This window comes from Halyomorpha halys, unplaced genomic scaffold, assembly GCF_000696795.3.
Source record: "Halyomorpha halys isolate HHAL.00 unplaced genomic scaffold, Hhal_1.1 Scaffold309.1, whole genome shotgun sequence".
NCBI classification, from domain to species: Eukaryota; Metazoa; Arthropoda; class Insecta; order Hemiptera; family Pentatomidae; genus Halyomorpha; species Halyomorpha halys.
In genome coordinates this window covers 609,903-623,873 of record NW_027115271.1, presented here as the reverse complement: position 1 = coordinate 623,873, position 13,971 = coordinate 609,903, and the positions used below count along the sequence as shown (strand labels likewise).

Sequence of the window (13,971 nt, the reverse complement as noted above, 5' to 3'; positions counted from 1 at the left end):
TCTGTCACTGTTTTCAATCTACTACCATCCAATTCCACAATTATCAATCAATTAAAAAAATTTTTTTTATTATTCAATTATCAGTTATCAATTTTTATCATTTATGATTTTATTCAATATTTTGTATTATTCTAAATTTGTTTGTATACTATTCCTTTTCAATTGTATGTTTCTCTAAATGTTGTTGTTATCTCTTTTGTTCTACAGCCCTGATGAAGACCTAAAATTCAGGTCGAAACGTCGCCAAAAAATAAATAAATATGGTTTTGTTTATTTATGTTGTTCTTTGCTGACCGCACAAACTTCTCCAATCATAGAAATCATTTAAGTACGGTTATGGTTTTGTGTGTGATGTGAAATATTATTATTCCATGAGAGGTGTTGGTCGAAGGTTATTTCAAACTTTTTATAGTGGAATAGAAGTGAATCGGTTGGTTAAGGAAAAGTTGTGCATATTAGGGGAGGGAAAAAGAGGTGCTTAGATAGATATAAGAATAGCCTTAATTTTCTTCCAGTATTCCAAATCGTTGTTTGACACACATGCACTCCAATAAATTATATTTCGCCCTTACTATACTAAACCTACTGATACAGTTATCATACTATTGTATTGAAGAATAACCTCTTTTTAATTAGGGAATACAAGGAAACCAATTTTTACCAAATACTACAAGAGCCAATAAGGAGAAAAAAGTTAGCTATTTCAGCTCAATTTTCGATTACTTCGATAAAAAGTATTTTTAATTACTAGATAAAAATAATGAGTTTGTCAAGTATAGTTAAAGGGAATACAAAATGGCGACTGTTTCAAAAAGTTAAAAAAAATATTTTTCATTCGGAGCTCAATTTTATTAAAACTTTCAACACTGCAACGTAATAATAGAGCGTTATTTAAAATTGTTAAAATACATGTCCTAATAGAACTATTTACGTTCAATAGTGCCCGAGATATAACTTTTGGAAAAGCAACATTTCATAAAAACTGCACTGAAAAAATCAGTAGTTATGAATATGAATTTTGTATATGAAATTTTGTCCGAACAATTAGAAATAAATTTATATTAGCAAATATCATGAAAACTACTCCTGCGAAGATAAGTGTCATTAACAACTTTATAGTACGTTGAACGTTAATTTGAACCCTGGTAGACTATCTACTTCTAATGGTTTCTGAGTTTTTTTTTGTTTTTTTTTCATAAATCAAAACTACTATCTTAATAACTATAAATCAACATTTTGTAAATTAATTAAGTCAAATATCAAAATAACTGCCGCTCCTAAGCAGAAAGACTTTATAACCTACTTTATAGTACATTGAACTAGCTTCGATTTGAGTGCTAGAAGACATCTGTACGTCTAATGATTACTGAGATACTGATTTCCTAAAATTAATTTAAAAACTACTGATTTTTCTTTATGAAATGTTCCATTTTAAAAACCTATATTTCGGGAATTACTAAACATAAATTTTAATAATAATATTTTTTTAATCATTTGGAACATCTTCCATTTTTTATTCGTGATCCCAAGAGACGCCAGTGTTTCCCGTTTTTATGCAGAGTTGAAGTGGCTTTATCCTTTCTACCGTCGTAAATATTTCCTGGCTTCCTTCATCTTCCAAGTCATCCAATCCCGCCATCCATCATACACCTCCGAGCTCCTTCAATTCAAATCCTCCATACGTTCCTGCAATACCCGTTCACGGTCTTCAGATTTATACTCAAGGGCCCACCGAACCGCTTCGATAGATCGTTCATTATCCGAGCCTCATCCTTATGGAACTCCATCCCTTCCAACATCCGTCGCTCCAATACCCTCCCTACCTTTATATCCCGCCTGTTCAATCATTTCCTATCCATTCAGACCCCATAAAATGGTAAATTAATATAATTGTAAATGTGTATGTAAACTATTATATCATTCTTAATTATTTTTACATCGTTTTCTTTTCTCTTTTTTATTTACTTATTTATTTATTTTTATTGTTCAACTGATAAAAGTGAGAAAGTAACCTATGATTATTTTTTTATTATGGCTGTTTATATTTCTTTGTATTTTTTGTTTAAGTATTTCTGAGGCTCCTCAGCCCTCACCTATAGATTTCTCTGTATTATTCTAAAGGGACTCGTCCCAGAATAAATAAACTATTATTGTTATTATACTTGGCAGACTCATCAATTTTGACTAATAATTATACATAGTTTTTATTAAATTGATCAAATATTGGGGATGAAATAACTGCCTTTTTTCCACACCGGGTTGTTGTACTATAACTGTATGCATCATCGTAAGCAAACATTTTTCTATTATAAATTAAAACTTGGATGTTACAAATTTCCAATAGAGACTGATTCGTCATTCGTTCAGTATGTTATTACATTAATATTATTATTACAAGCACGTTCTGCGGGAAACAAAGGCAGGGTTTTTATCATTCAGAAGAGCTGTTCTATCTTATGTACTCGACGATCATAGGATGACTGTGGTAAACATAAGAAAATTGCCAATTTAATGATGAAGGATGGGCAGTTGCTGGGCGTATTTCCTCTTTTTTTTTTATAAATAAAATATTAGTACATTGACAATAAAATATTGTACAGAACAACGAATTAGAAACCTTTTTATTGGTGTCATTTATAACAAAAAGAGATTTGGTCAAAATAGGTTGAGCCATTTTTCTATAATCGGACAAACTGCATTTTCGATACCCTGCCATTTTGTTTCAAGATGGTAGATGGCGGACTGATATTTCTAAAAACTTTAAAATTCTATGACAACAGTTAATTAGTTTCATCGAAACTTGTCCAGCCGTTAGTTTCTCGATGAAAGAAGCCAGAAAAGTTTAGCAGACAGATAAGAGAATGAATTAAGTATTTTTTTTTTACCCTTTTATCAATTTTATTATTTTAAACATTATATGCATACTTAATATATACACAATACAAAGTAAATAAATGTCCTTTCTTTGCCTGAAGGGCATTTTAAGGTAGTTTCTGGGATCCGCTGTGTGCAGGGACCTTTCTTCTAGTGATGAATAGGTTGGGTTTAGGCAGAGACTGAACCCATTTCCTCGGTGAGCACGTCGACCAAGGGAACAGTGCCTTGCCACCTCCCAGGTCTTGGTGGAGGGGCACCGGAAGAATGGGTTTGAACAGGCCTTCAGCCCATCAAAGAACTTAACGTGCCGTCGGCCTATGAACTCCGGAACAGAAGGTAACTGGAGTTCTTGGTGGATAGCACTGTTCCTGGCCATCTGCAGTGTGTTGCCTAAGACTATCCGCCGTAAGATGGACTTCTGGTAGCTCTGGAGTTTTTGTAGTGTTGTTTTGAAGAGGTGTCGCAGTAGAGGTGCACCATTGGGCAGCGTAGGACGAATAATAGCCTTATATATTTGCAGCTTCAGTCAGAGAGACAGCTGTACCAGTATTATTACATTTATAAGATAAATAAACAACTAAGTTAAGAGAACAAGTAAACAAAAATTATTTACTTTTTGATTGAGGGCACGTAATGGAATATTTTCTACAGGTTAAAGGAATGAGGGGAAACTTTTTTCATTTTTTACTAGGTGTTAAATGATATAATATATAAGAAAAACGAGAGAGGAAGGGAACTCCAGAGGCAGTATCAATTTGAAACTCCTTTAAGAGTTACAACAAAATAATTTATTCTAAAAATTATAATTTCAAATAGAACTGTGGCGGATCCTAGTTTCGACGGAGGTTCACTCAATCAATCTACAAAGTAATAATAATAAGAACGATAACCCGAAGGTTCGATGCCGATACCACCAATCGTTCTCTACATACATCTGTCCAGTGATGCCTCTCCAAACCCAAATCTATTAAATGAGACTTGTAGAGAAAAGGAAGGACGACCAATTACAAGATGGCAAGGTGACAAGGTTCAAAGAGTTGGAGACTGCTGGGTTACTGTCGCCAGGAATAGGAACCTATGGACTAAAGTAATAAACAATTCGTAAATTATCATGTATAACCACGTGTATCAAATACAGTATAGAATATATTTTATTTAATTATAGGCAAATTATTATTTGATTTTAAATCAATGAAAAACATTTTAATCAATGAAGAAGTGCAAGTTTTGTAAACTGTTTATTGATATGAATGAGATATTACAAATACACGAAACTATTTTTGATAAACTTATAAATTTAAAAGAATCTCCTTTGTATCTCTATATGAGCTCATTATCAATTTCCAGATTTCCGGACGTGGTTTGGGGTTCACTGGAGGCACTTTGGACAAATTAGAGAGCATCAGAGGTTTCCGAGTGGAACTTTCAGAGGAAGAAATGTCTTCAATATTGGAGAAATGTGGCTGTTTCATCGCTTCTACCACCTCTAAAATATGTCCAGCTGATAAAAGGACGTATGCCATCCGCGACATAACATCAACCATAGACAGCATACCGTTGATAGTTGGTAAGTAATAATTTTCAACATATTATTTTAATAGTGTATATCTATAAATATATAAAAAGGTTTTTTAGACATAAAGGACAAAATAAAAACAAATATAAAAAAAACCACATATCAAATAAAAAAATCTTTTTCATTTTAATTTTATTCACTTTTTGATAATTATTACCATTTTTTATAGACTTGGAAAATCATTAAAAAAAATTATTATAGCGACATTTCATGCAGAAAGGTCAAACATTTATAGAAAATTCTTATCGATAAAATATCTTTGATAGAAGTAAATTGAATTTGACATACACAATTTTGATACAGATTACTCTTAACTTTTATTCCAAAAAAAAAAACTCTCCAACCTTGGTGAAACTAAACAATATATAAAAGACAGAATGTATCAACATGGGAATGATATAAAACATATGGAAGAGAACCCCCCCCCCCCCCAAAAAAAACAGCATTGGTTCAACACGTTGTTCAAAACAAGCATAATTTTGATTTTGAAAATGTCAACGTCATTCATAAAGAAAATAATAATTTTAGAAGAAAAATATTAGAATCGATTTACATCTCAGAAAATATAAATTATACAGTAAATTTCAAATCATATTCTAAAGGACTAAACCACCATTATTCTAAAATTTTGAGCAAAATAAATATGAAATTGTTACAACAAAGTTGGTAAACAGATAAATGTTCAAGTCCTTAAATTGTGCAGATGTATATATAGTACATATACACTTAAAAAAGTATGTATAGGTGAATAAATATTTTAAAAAATAAAATAGAGAAGGGGGTATATGAATGATAAAAAAATACATATATAATAAGAATATAGTAATTATGGAATTAAAAAATGTTAAGTTATAAGGAAATGAATTAAAATTGTATTAAATGTAAATTAATTATGAAAAAATATTTTTAATGATAAGATGATAACATGTTGAAGGTAGGGTTCTGTTATAAATGATGAATATAAGTGAAAAAGAGGGGATTATTTGTATAAAAAAGTTTTTAAATTTAAGATATAAAAAGCTATGTAAGTATGTAATTAATTTAAAATTATGAGAGATTGTTGACCCTGGATATCGTACGAGGAGAAGATGGTTGGGGGTGCGGTCAAAGTGAAACACAAATAAGTTGGTGTAACCTATTTAATTGTGCCAAAGTTTCTAGCCTTCTTCAGGGCTGTTAGCTTGAAAATCAAACGCCTAATGTTATTATATGTTATTATTATTATGTATATGATAAGGCGGTTGATTTTCAAGCTAACAGCCCAGAAGAAGGCTGGAAACTCTAGCCGAAACGTTGGCACAATTAAATAGGTTACACCAACTTATTTGTGTTTCACTTTGACCGCACCCCCAACCATCTTCTCCTCGTAATAAATTTAAAAACAAATTTTTTTGAAGTTGTTATGAAGTTATTTTAATATTTAATTTATATTAAAGATGTGACATGGGCAATTAGCCTGCAAATAAGATTTTTAAAAACCAAGACATCAATATTTAAGATATGGCCAAAGATATCAGTATGCAGTTAAGGAAATAATGTAATTAATATAAAAACAAAAAAAATGTATAGGTTGTCTCCTTGAAAATGCCATGAGGGCCGGAACGTTGGAGAGTTTTTTTGAGAATAAAAGTTGAGAGAAATGTGGATCAAAATTGAGTAAGTTAATAATGTAATAAACCACTCTCAAACAATCATATAATAAATCATTAATGAAGTAAATTAATAAGTTTATTAATAAAAATTAATATTCTCTCCATACCCATGTCGAGAAGTCTCTTCCGCCACGAGTCTTCTGCATGATCACTATTCTTCGCGAATTTCGACTAATTGGTCTCATCAGTAAAACTTTGTGTTGTGTCTTCGAGTCATATAAGTTCCTAGAGGTCATCACCGTTGAACTCCATAAAGGGCTTCATGGATGACCTCCACTATACAGACCAGCACACCAAAAGTAATCATGACCGATTATTTTACCAGCACGTGGCAAGGAAGGTCAAGATGGACACATGCTTACTTAAATTGCTGAGGCTGGCCAATATTAACATTCATCAGACTGTTAGTAATTGCAGCTTATCTACATGAAATACTGTAATGAGACTACTGACCGAAAAAATAGAAAAGTTGCGTGATGCAGAGGCATTTAGAAGCCTTTTTAGGTTAGAGCGTCAGCCCTTTTCTGTTGTTCCAGATAAACTTAATGTTTTATCTTCTTTAATGGAATGGACTTTCAAGAGTCAAGTAGCTAAGGGAGTAGTGCACTAGTCTAATTCCTAACTCCCGAATCCGGGTTTAATACGGTCATACTAAACAAGGTTAGCTTCAATTGTGCCATGGGATATTTCCCATATAGAACCCTAAAAAACAGCTAAATATGGACATATCCTGCTTTTTTAGATTAACCCCAATAGTCAACTTATGCTTGAGTACTCCTGGGTAATAATGCTAGTTCAAGAGCCCAAGAGCATAAATAAGTAAATTATTTCATCCCAATTTTTGATTAATTTATTGAAAAGTATGTATAATTACTATTCAAAATTGATAAGCCTACCAAGTATAGTTAGAGGGATAAAAAATTTAACTATTTCAAAACGTCAAAAAAATATAATTTTTCATAATTATTGGAGAAGTTTGTCGGGAGGTGCGGTCAGCAAAGAACAATATAAATAAACAAAACCATATTTATTTATTTTATGCCGACGTTTCGATCTGAATTTCAGGTCTTCATCAGGGGTTATGTCGTAGAAGGTAGGCCTGCAAATAATTTTTCATACTTTGAAACTATCTGCAACACTATAAACTTAATATAAAAGTAAAGTAAATTTTCTAAAATATGAGCTCTAGTACAGCTGTATACATTAAATAGTTCCTTAGATAATGTTTTTTAAAGAGAACTTTATCTCAGGAACTATGAAACATAGAGATGTCTATTAGGACTCAAATTAAAGTTAGTTTAATGTGCTATAAAATAGTTTATTCTAACTAGAAGAAGCAGTTTTCATGACATTTGCCAAAATAAATTGATTACGTAACTTTTTTGTTAGTTTGAACGTTGGAGAGAAAGACAGGGTTCCAATATTGGGGGCATTGACGATGTAAACGTAGGAAGTTATAACATGCTAAACAAAAGTACAGGGTTGTAAGCAGCCTAATTTAAAGTCCATGTTATATCCAGTGGAGCTCCTATCGGATCTTTTGGGCAACTTGTTTTGGAGCCTTGTAACATTTACAGACAAATTCTCCAACAGCTTCATCAGATCATCTTTCTTTCACCTCACTTATTCCTTGTTTCCTCTCCTAGTTTTTTTCATAACTTTATTATTATTTATATCCATTACTTTTTTAGATTTTTAAAACGTCCAAAACAAAACCAACTCAAACCAAACATTGGTAGTTACCAATAACTAGCCTATCAAGACGAAAGAAAACAAAATGGTGTGAAGCTCAGGTGACGTCATTCTACATTTCGCATGCCTATTAACAGGCTCCCAACCATGTTACATTGTTTTAACATCTAGACAGATTGAATTATTCCTCCATTTAACACAACTTTTTCCATATTGGGCCGCCCATAGCTCAGTGGTTAAGACACAGTCTTACCAATTTGATGTCTATTGGCGGTGCCGGTTCGAATCCGGCCTGGGACGTTGACTTTTTTCATTGCGTGGCGGTCCTACAAAATGAAGAACTTTGACCCCCAACTATGGTTAGGTAATATAGGACTCCAATGGGAGTCTTGGCCGAAAAAGGGAAAAAAAAAAAAAAAAAAAAAAAACTTTTTCCATTCATCATTAAAGTAAAGATTATGAATAGCCCTATTATACGAGGGTGGTCTGAAACGTTTTCGACCTAACAAAAGTACAAGACATTTTTTCTGAATTTTTCAACATAGACTCTAACTACACAATTCTCCCAGCGATGCTCCCGTCTCTGTAACTGGTCTAAAAGTACTCGGCAATTTTTCTCTGTAAAATAATTGTTTACGAAGGTGTTCGTCTCTTCATTTGACGAAAATCTCTGTCCTCTGAGCGCAATTTTTTAAAGAGGGAACAAAAAGAAGTCGCTTGTAGCTAGATCTGGTGAGTAAGGCGGATAGTAAAGCAGTTCAAACCGTAATTCGTGGATTTGCGCCATGGCAACCGCTGAGGTGTGAGACGATGCGTTGTTTCCATGAAACAGGATTTTGTTTTTCTGCAAATGTGGCCGTTTTCCCGCAAGTTCTGCCTTCAGCTTGTCAAGTCATGATACGTAGTATGGCTCCTGTAATGGTTTTTATTTTTTTAATATTATCGATAAAAATAACTCCATGACTATCCAAAAACAGTCGCCATCACTTTCCCAGCCGAGAAAACAGTTTTTTATTTTTTTGGAGCATAAATTCCAACAAATCCTATCAAATCACCTTTACCCTTCGTCGTAAACCTACTGACTGCACTACAGTTTCATTTAATGATGTTACTCTTACCCCTGTCGAACACATCCGCTACCTTGGACTACTTTTGGACAAGCGATTAACCTGGAATCCTCACACAAGACTCAAAAGACAGGAAACTGCACGTCGATTTCGACTATTACAGCACTTACTAGACAAACGGTCTAAACTTCCAACACATTACAAAAGACTGATCTACATGACTGTAATAAGGTCAATCTGGACATATGGAGTTGAGCTTTGGGGCTCCACTAAACCTTCGAATTCCTCTCGTATTCAATCCTTACAATCCAAAATCCTTCGTAAAATCCTCAATGTTCCCTATGTAACCGATCTAGCCCGAACCAGAAATCAATCCTTCCATTATAAACTCTCTAACCACTCAAACCCTATAGTTTCTTATCTTGCATCCTCTTCCATTCCTGACATTCCTCCGAGGCGCCTGTAAAGAAGATGGCCACGAGACCAGCTAATGTAAAATGTCATTAGAGTGCTACCAATGGGTAGTTTCTCTACACGCCTGTAACACTCCAATTTAACTTAGATCAGATTTACTAAATGTATGATTAAATGTAAAGTTGTAAATAGCAATAAATAAATATTAAAAAAAAAATTTTTTTTTTGGAACCGGTTCCCCTTTGGAGTACACTGTTTGGACTGTATTTCTGTTTCGGGCATGTAATGGTGTATCCAAGTTTCATCTACAGTAATGAATCGGCGCCAAAACTCGGATTTATAGCGCCTAAACTGCGCCAATAGAGCGTGGGAAATGATCATTCGAACACATTTTTGGTCTAACACGGTACCCAACGTGCAGACAGCTTTTTCAGCCACAAACACACGAGGAACGCTCACAAAAATCTCTCAATAACATAACAGCAAGTATAATTTAGGATTAATGTAAAGATATTTTAACTGTAAAACTGAAGAGGGCAACAAAATTACAAACTAAGCAAACTGTTAGTTAAATATGGTCATTTTAAAGTATGCAGCATTACCAATTGTATATGATAAATAGAGTTTCTTGATAGTATTATGTTCTTTTTACGAATAAACATGCTTCTCTAATATCTCTTATACAGCGGAACATCTAATGCGGGGAGTTCTCGCAAGTGTAGTAATTCATTAGTTTCTACTAACGATAGTGAAAAGTATACGAGCAATCAAAAAATTGAGACTATAATAATATACAAATTTTATAGATGTAATTGTTAATTGTATTCTTAATAATTCTTTTTAGTTGTTAATTATAACGAAAACTAATGTTTCAGCTTCCATACTGTCAAAGAAAATCGCAGCAGGGAGTAATTATTTAATACAAGATATTAAAGTGGGCAAGGCAGCATTTTTTAAAGACGTCGAAAGCGCAGAAGAGCTGGCTAATTGGATGGTATGAACTTAGAATTCGCTTAGTAACTTACTAGAAAATGTAGAAAAAGCTACTGCACTTAATCCATCTTTCCTGGGTCTGGTGGCATACAATTACAAGAGCCCAAGAGGAGAAAAAAGGCAGTTATCTCACCCCAATTTTTGATTACTTAAAACTATGTATAATTAATAGTCAAAATTGTCTGCCAAGTATATGTAGGGGGAATAAAAAATAGCGGCTGTTTCAAAGCGGTAAAAAAAACTAATTTTTCATTTGGAGCTATATATCTTAAAAACTACCAACAACACTATAAAATCTAAGAGAATGTCATTTAAAGAAGAGTAAATATGCTTAAATATGAGCCCTAATAGAGTTATTTACGTTAAATAGTTTTCGAGATATAGCTTTTTAAAAAGCAAAATTCCATAAAAATGTTGTATGGGACGTAATAAAAGATCAGTAGTTAGTGAATTTATTTTGAAAAAATTATATCTCAAAAACCATTTGACGTTCAGATTTCTATTAGCACCGTCTACTGCTCTATCTATGCCAATAGATAACAATACGTCATATCGTTCTTGAGATTTAGACTTCTCAAAATAAATTAACGAACTACTAATCTTTCAGTAGATTTTTAAGAAATTATACTTTTTAAAAAGCTATATCTCGAGAACTATTGGATGTAAATAGCTCTTTTAGGGATAATATTTCAGCAAATTTACTCTTCTTTAAATAATGGTCTCTTAAATTTTTCTAGTGTTGTATGTAGTATTTAAGATATAGAGCTCCAAATGAAAAATTAGTGTTTTGTTAAGGTTTTGAAACAGTCACCATTTTTTATTCCCCCTACCTATACTTGGCAGACTCATCAATTTTGACTAGTACTTACAACTAGTTTTCATTAAAGAAATCAAAAATTGGGGTGAGACTACTGCCTTTTTTTCTTCCCGGCTCTTGTACTATACCTCAGGGTAGTGTTCTAGGTCCTATCCTTCATACAGTTTTTACTGTTGACATCTCAAGCCATCCAAACAATATTCTTACTACGTATGCCAATGAAACATACCTATTATCAGTGAATAATGATCGTTTCATAGTATCTCAAACCCTCCATCGGACATCACAACGCTTGAAGAATGGTGTTAAAACTGGATGATTAAAGTCAAATAAATCCCACCAAATCACATTTACCCTTTCGCCATAAACCCATGACTTACTGCCGCATAGTATTCTTTTAAGAATACCCCATTTATTTCTGTCGAACATATCCGTTGCCTAGGACTACATCTAGAAAAACGACTGACTTGGAATCATCATACGAGACTGAAAAGACAGGAAACTGCTAGTCGATTCCGACTATAACAACACTTACTATAAAAACGGTCTAAACTTCCAAATAATTGCAAAAGACTCATTTATATGTCTATAATAAGGCCTATTTGGACTTAGAGAGTTGAGCTATGGGGCTCCACTAAGCCATAAAATTCCTCTAGTATCCAATCCTTCCAGTAAAATATCTACATGATAATGACACATGTATGTGTCTCACATTGCGACATAAGAAAATAACTAAAAGATTAAAAATATAGAATAAAATGTACAAAATTTAGTATGATAGTCTAAATATGTAATTTATTTCTTCTAAACACTTTTACTTAAACCAGAATAAGGATTGGAAGTCATTTTAGCTAAATATTTCTAATAGTTGGATGATGGTAACTATTGCAGATCTAAATAACTTTTTATTTTGGGTTTAAGTTGCACTTTAACAGTTTAAGTGAGCACAAGGTTACACTAATTACTCAATTTAACGTCAAAATAATTTTATCGTCTTTTCAGATAGCAACATCCAAGGAATTCGATGATTTCAAGATGGCGGTTTCACTTACCAGAATGAACGCACCGATCGGGCGGGCTGTTGGAAACAGTTTAGAAATAGAAGAAAGCATCGAGATACTCAGAGGAGAACATTCACCTCCAGATTTAATGGAGCTCATCCTTAATTTAGGTTTTATATTTTTCTAATAAATGATTTTTATAAATTAAGTGGATAAGTAGGCGTGGCTGATCGGTTTAAGATGCCTGGAATAAGTAATCCAAGTTTAACTCTGTTTTTGCCTGAGCAACACAGATTGGGAACAAGGATTGACAACTCATAAAGGAAAGTTACATTGCTTATTTCACTTTAGAATGTGATACTTGGATTAGTGAGTGGACTGTATGTAATTTAATTGAAATAAAATCAATCTAGTGAACGAATTACACGGTTGTAGAGAGTGCACCAAATAAAGTAAAATACTAGAACCTATTGTATAATTAAGGAGTGAAAGTTCAGATGGGAAGATGAAGCCTCAGTTTGAAGTGTATGAAACACTAGAGAGGCATATGGTATATAAATTAAAGTATTTATATTCCATGTATTAACAATTGGCTGTATTTTTCCAAATATTAAGGAGATAGTCGGGGTGCGGTCAAAACGGTACAAGAAATATTTAATTATTTATTTGCTAAAGTTACGTCCAACTCATAAGGGCTAAAAAAGATACAAAACAACTAAAAATAATTTGACCATGTAGGATAAAAAGTTACAAAAAAGTAAACTAAGATAGGTTTAAAAATAATGTAAATATAACTGAAACGATGATATGTACATTAAAAAAAATTAATAAAAGTTAAGATGTACAATAATAAGTACATATAAAAAAGAAATAGCCTAGACTATTAGATTTAAAATGAACAAGAGATGTAATAACGCTTAAAAATAGAAAAGTAAATATGAGATAAATAAAAACAAAAGTTTTTACAGTCCAAACTACGTGAAATTGAGAAAGTAAGATAAGAATAAATAAAAAATAATAATAAATAAATAAAGAACAAACCAGAACCACCTTTTTGTTGATTTTAAAAATAGCGAGTGAGTGAGCAAAAAAAACGGATGTGGTACAGAGTGATGGGAAGATTACGGGTAAAAACGTAAAAACGGTTTACATATAAGTGAAATAGAAGAAAATGATATTCAAATATAAAAGATATACAAATAATAACTATAATTGTTATATAAAATAGGAACATAAATATAAATTAAATTATAGACTACGTAACAAAAAAAAAATGTCAACTGGTAGAAAATATATATAATACTCATTTATTCAACCCTGGGCGTCCAAAAAAAAATCTCTCGAATCTCTAATGGTTTATGTACGCCATAGCTAACGTTTCTCATGAGTCATGTTGAAGTTGAAAGGGAAAGGGAAAGGCAGTGTGGGCAGAGGAAGGGGCATGCTTCAAACTCACAGTGTGAACATGCAAAGGTGTAAAATTGTATCTTAATTTAGGAATTTTAAATGATTGGATAAAATATTTCTTATATTGGAATTACTGTATTACAGGCAGCCATTTACTTGTCATGGCTGGGAAGTCTCCAAATCTTGAAGAAGCAAGAAACGCGATGCTCTCAACTATAGTAAGTGGAAAAGCTTTGAAGAGGTTTGCCGACATGTGTGTTTGTCAAGGTGTTGCTGCAGAAGACGCTAAAACCCTTTGCTTCGGAAATATGGCTTCTGTTCTTGGCACTGCGAAGTACCAAACTGAAATCAAAGCACATGAAGCAGGTAAATTGAAATCGTACATTACATTATTCTAAAAACTTTATATTAGGAGTATTCATCATCTTTGGTTTAACATGTTAAAGCGTGTTAAATGGAAAAACTCATGTTAAAT

At 32.7% G+C, this 13,971-nt stretch overlaps 1 protein-coding gene across 1 annotated transcript in view; it reads left to right on the top strand.

Moving 5' to 3' along the window:
• LOC106681106 (pyrimidine-nucleoside phosphorylase) overlaps window positions 1-13,971 on the top strand; it is a 23,536-nt gene that overhangs the window by 5,824 nt on the left and 3,741 nt on the right. The window contains exons 4-7 of the mRNA XM_014421265.2: window positions 4,225-4,444; window positions 10,154-10,272; window positions 12,091-12,259; window positions 13,641-13,862. Coding sequence (XP_014276751.1) covers window positions 4,225-4,444; window positions 10,154-10,272; window positions 12,091-12,259; window positions 13,641-13,862 — 730 coding nt within the window. The remainder of the gene's footprint in view (window positions 1-4,224; window positions 4,445-10,153; window positions 10,273-12,090; window positions 12,260-13,640; window positions 13,863-13,971) is intronic.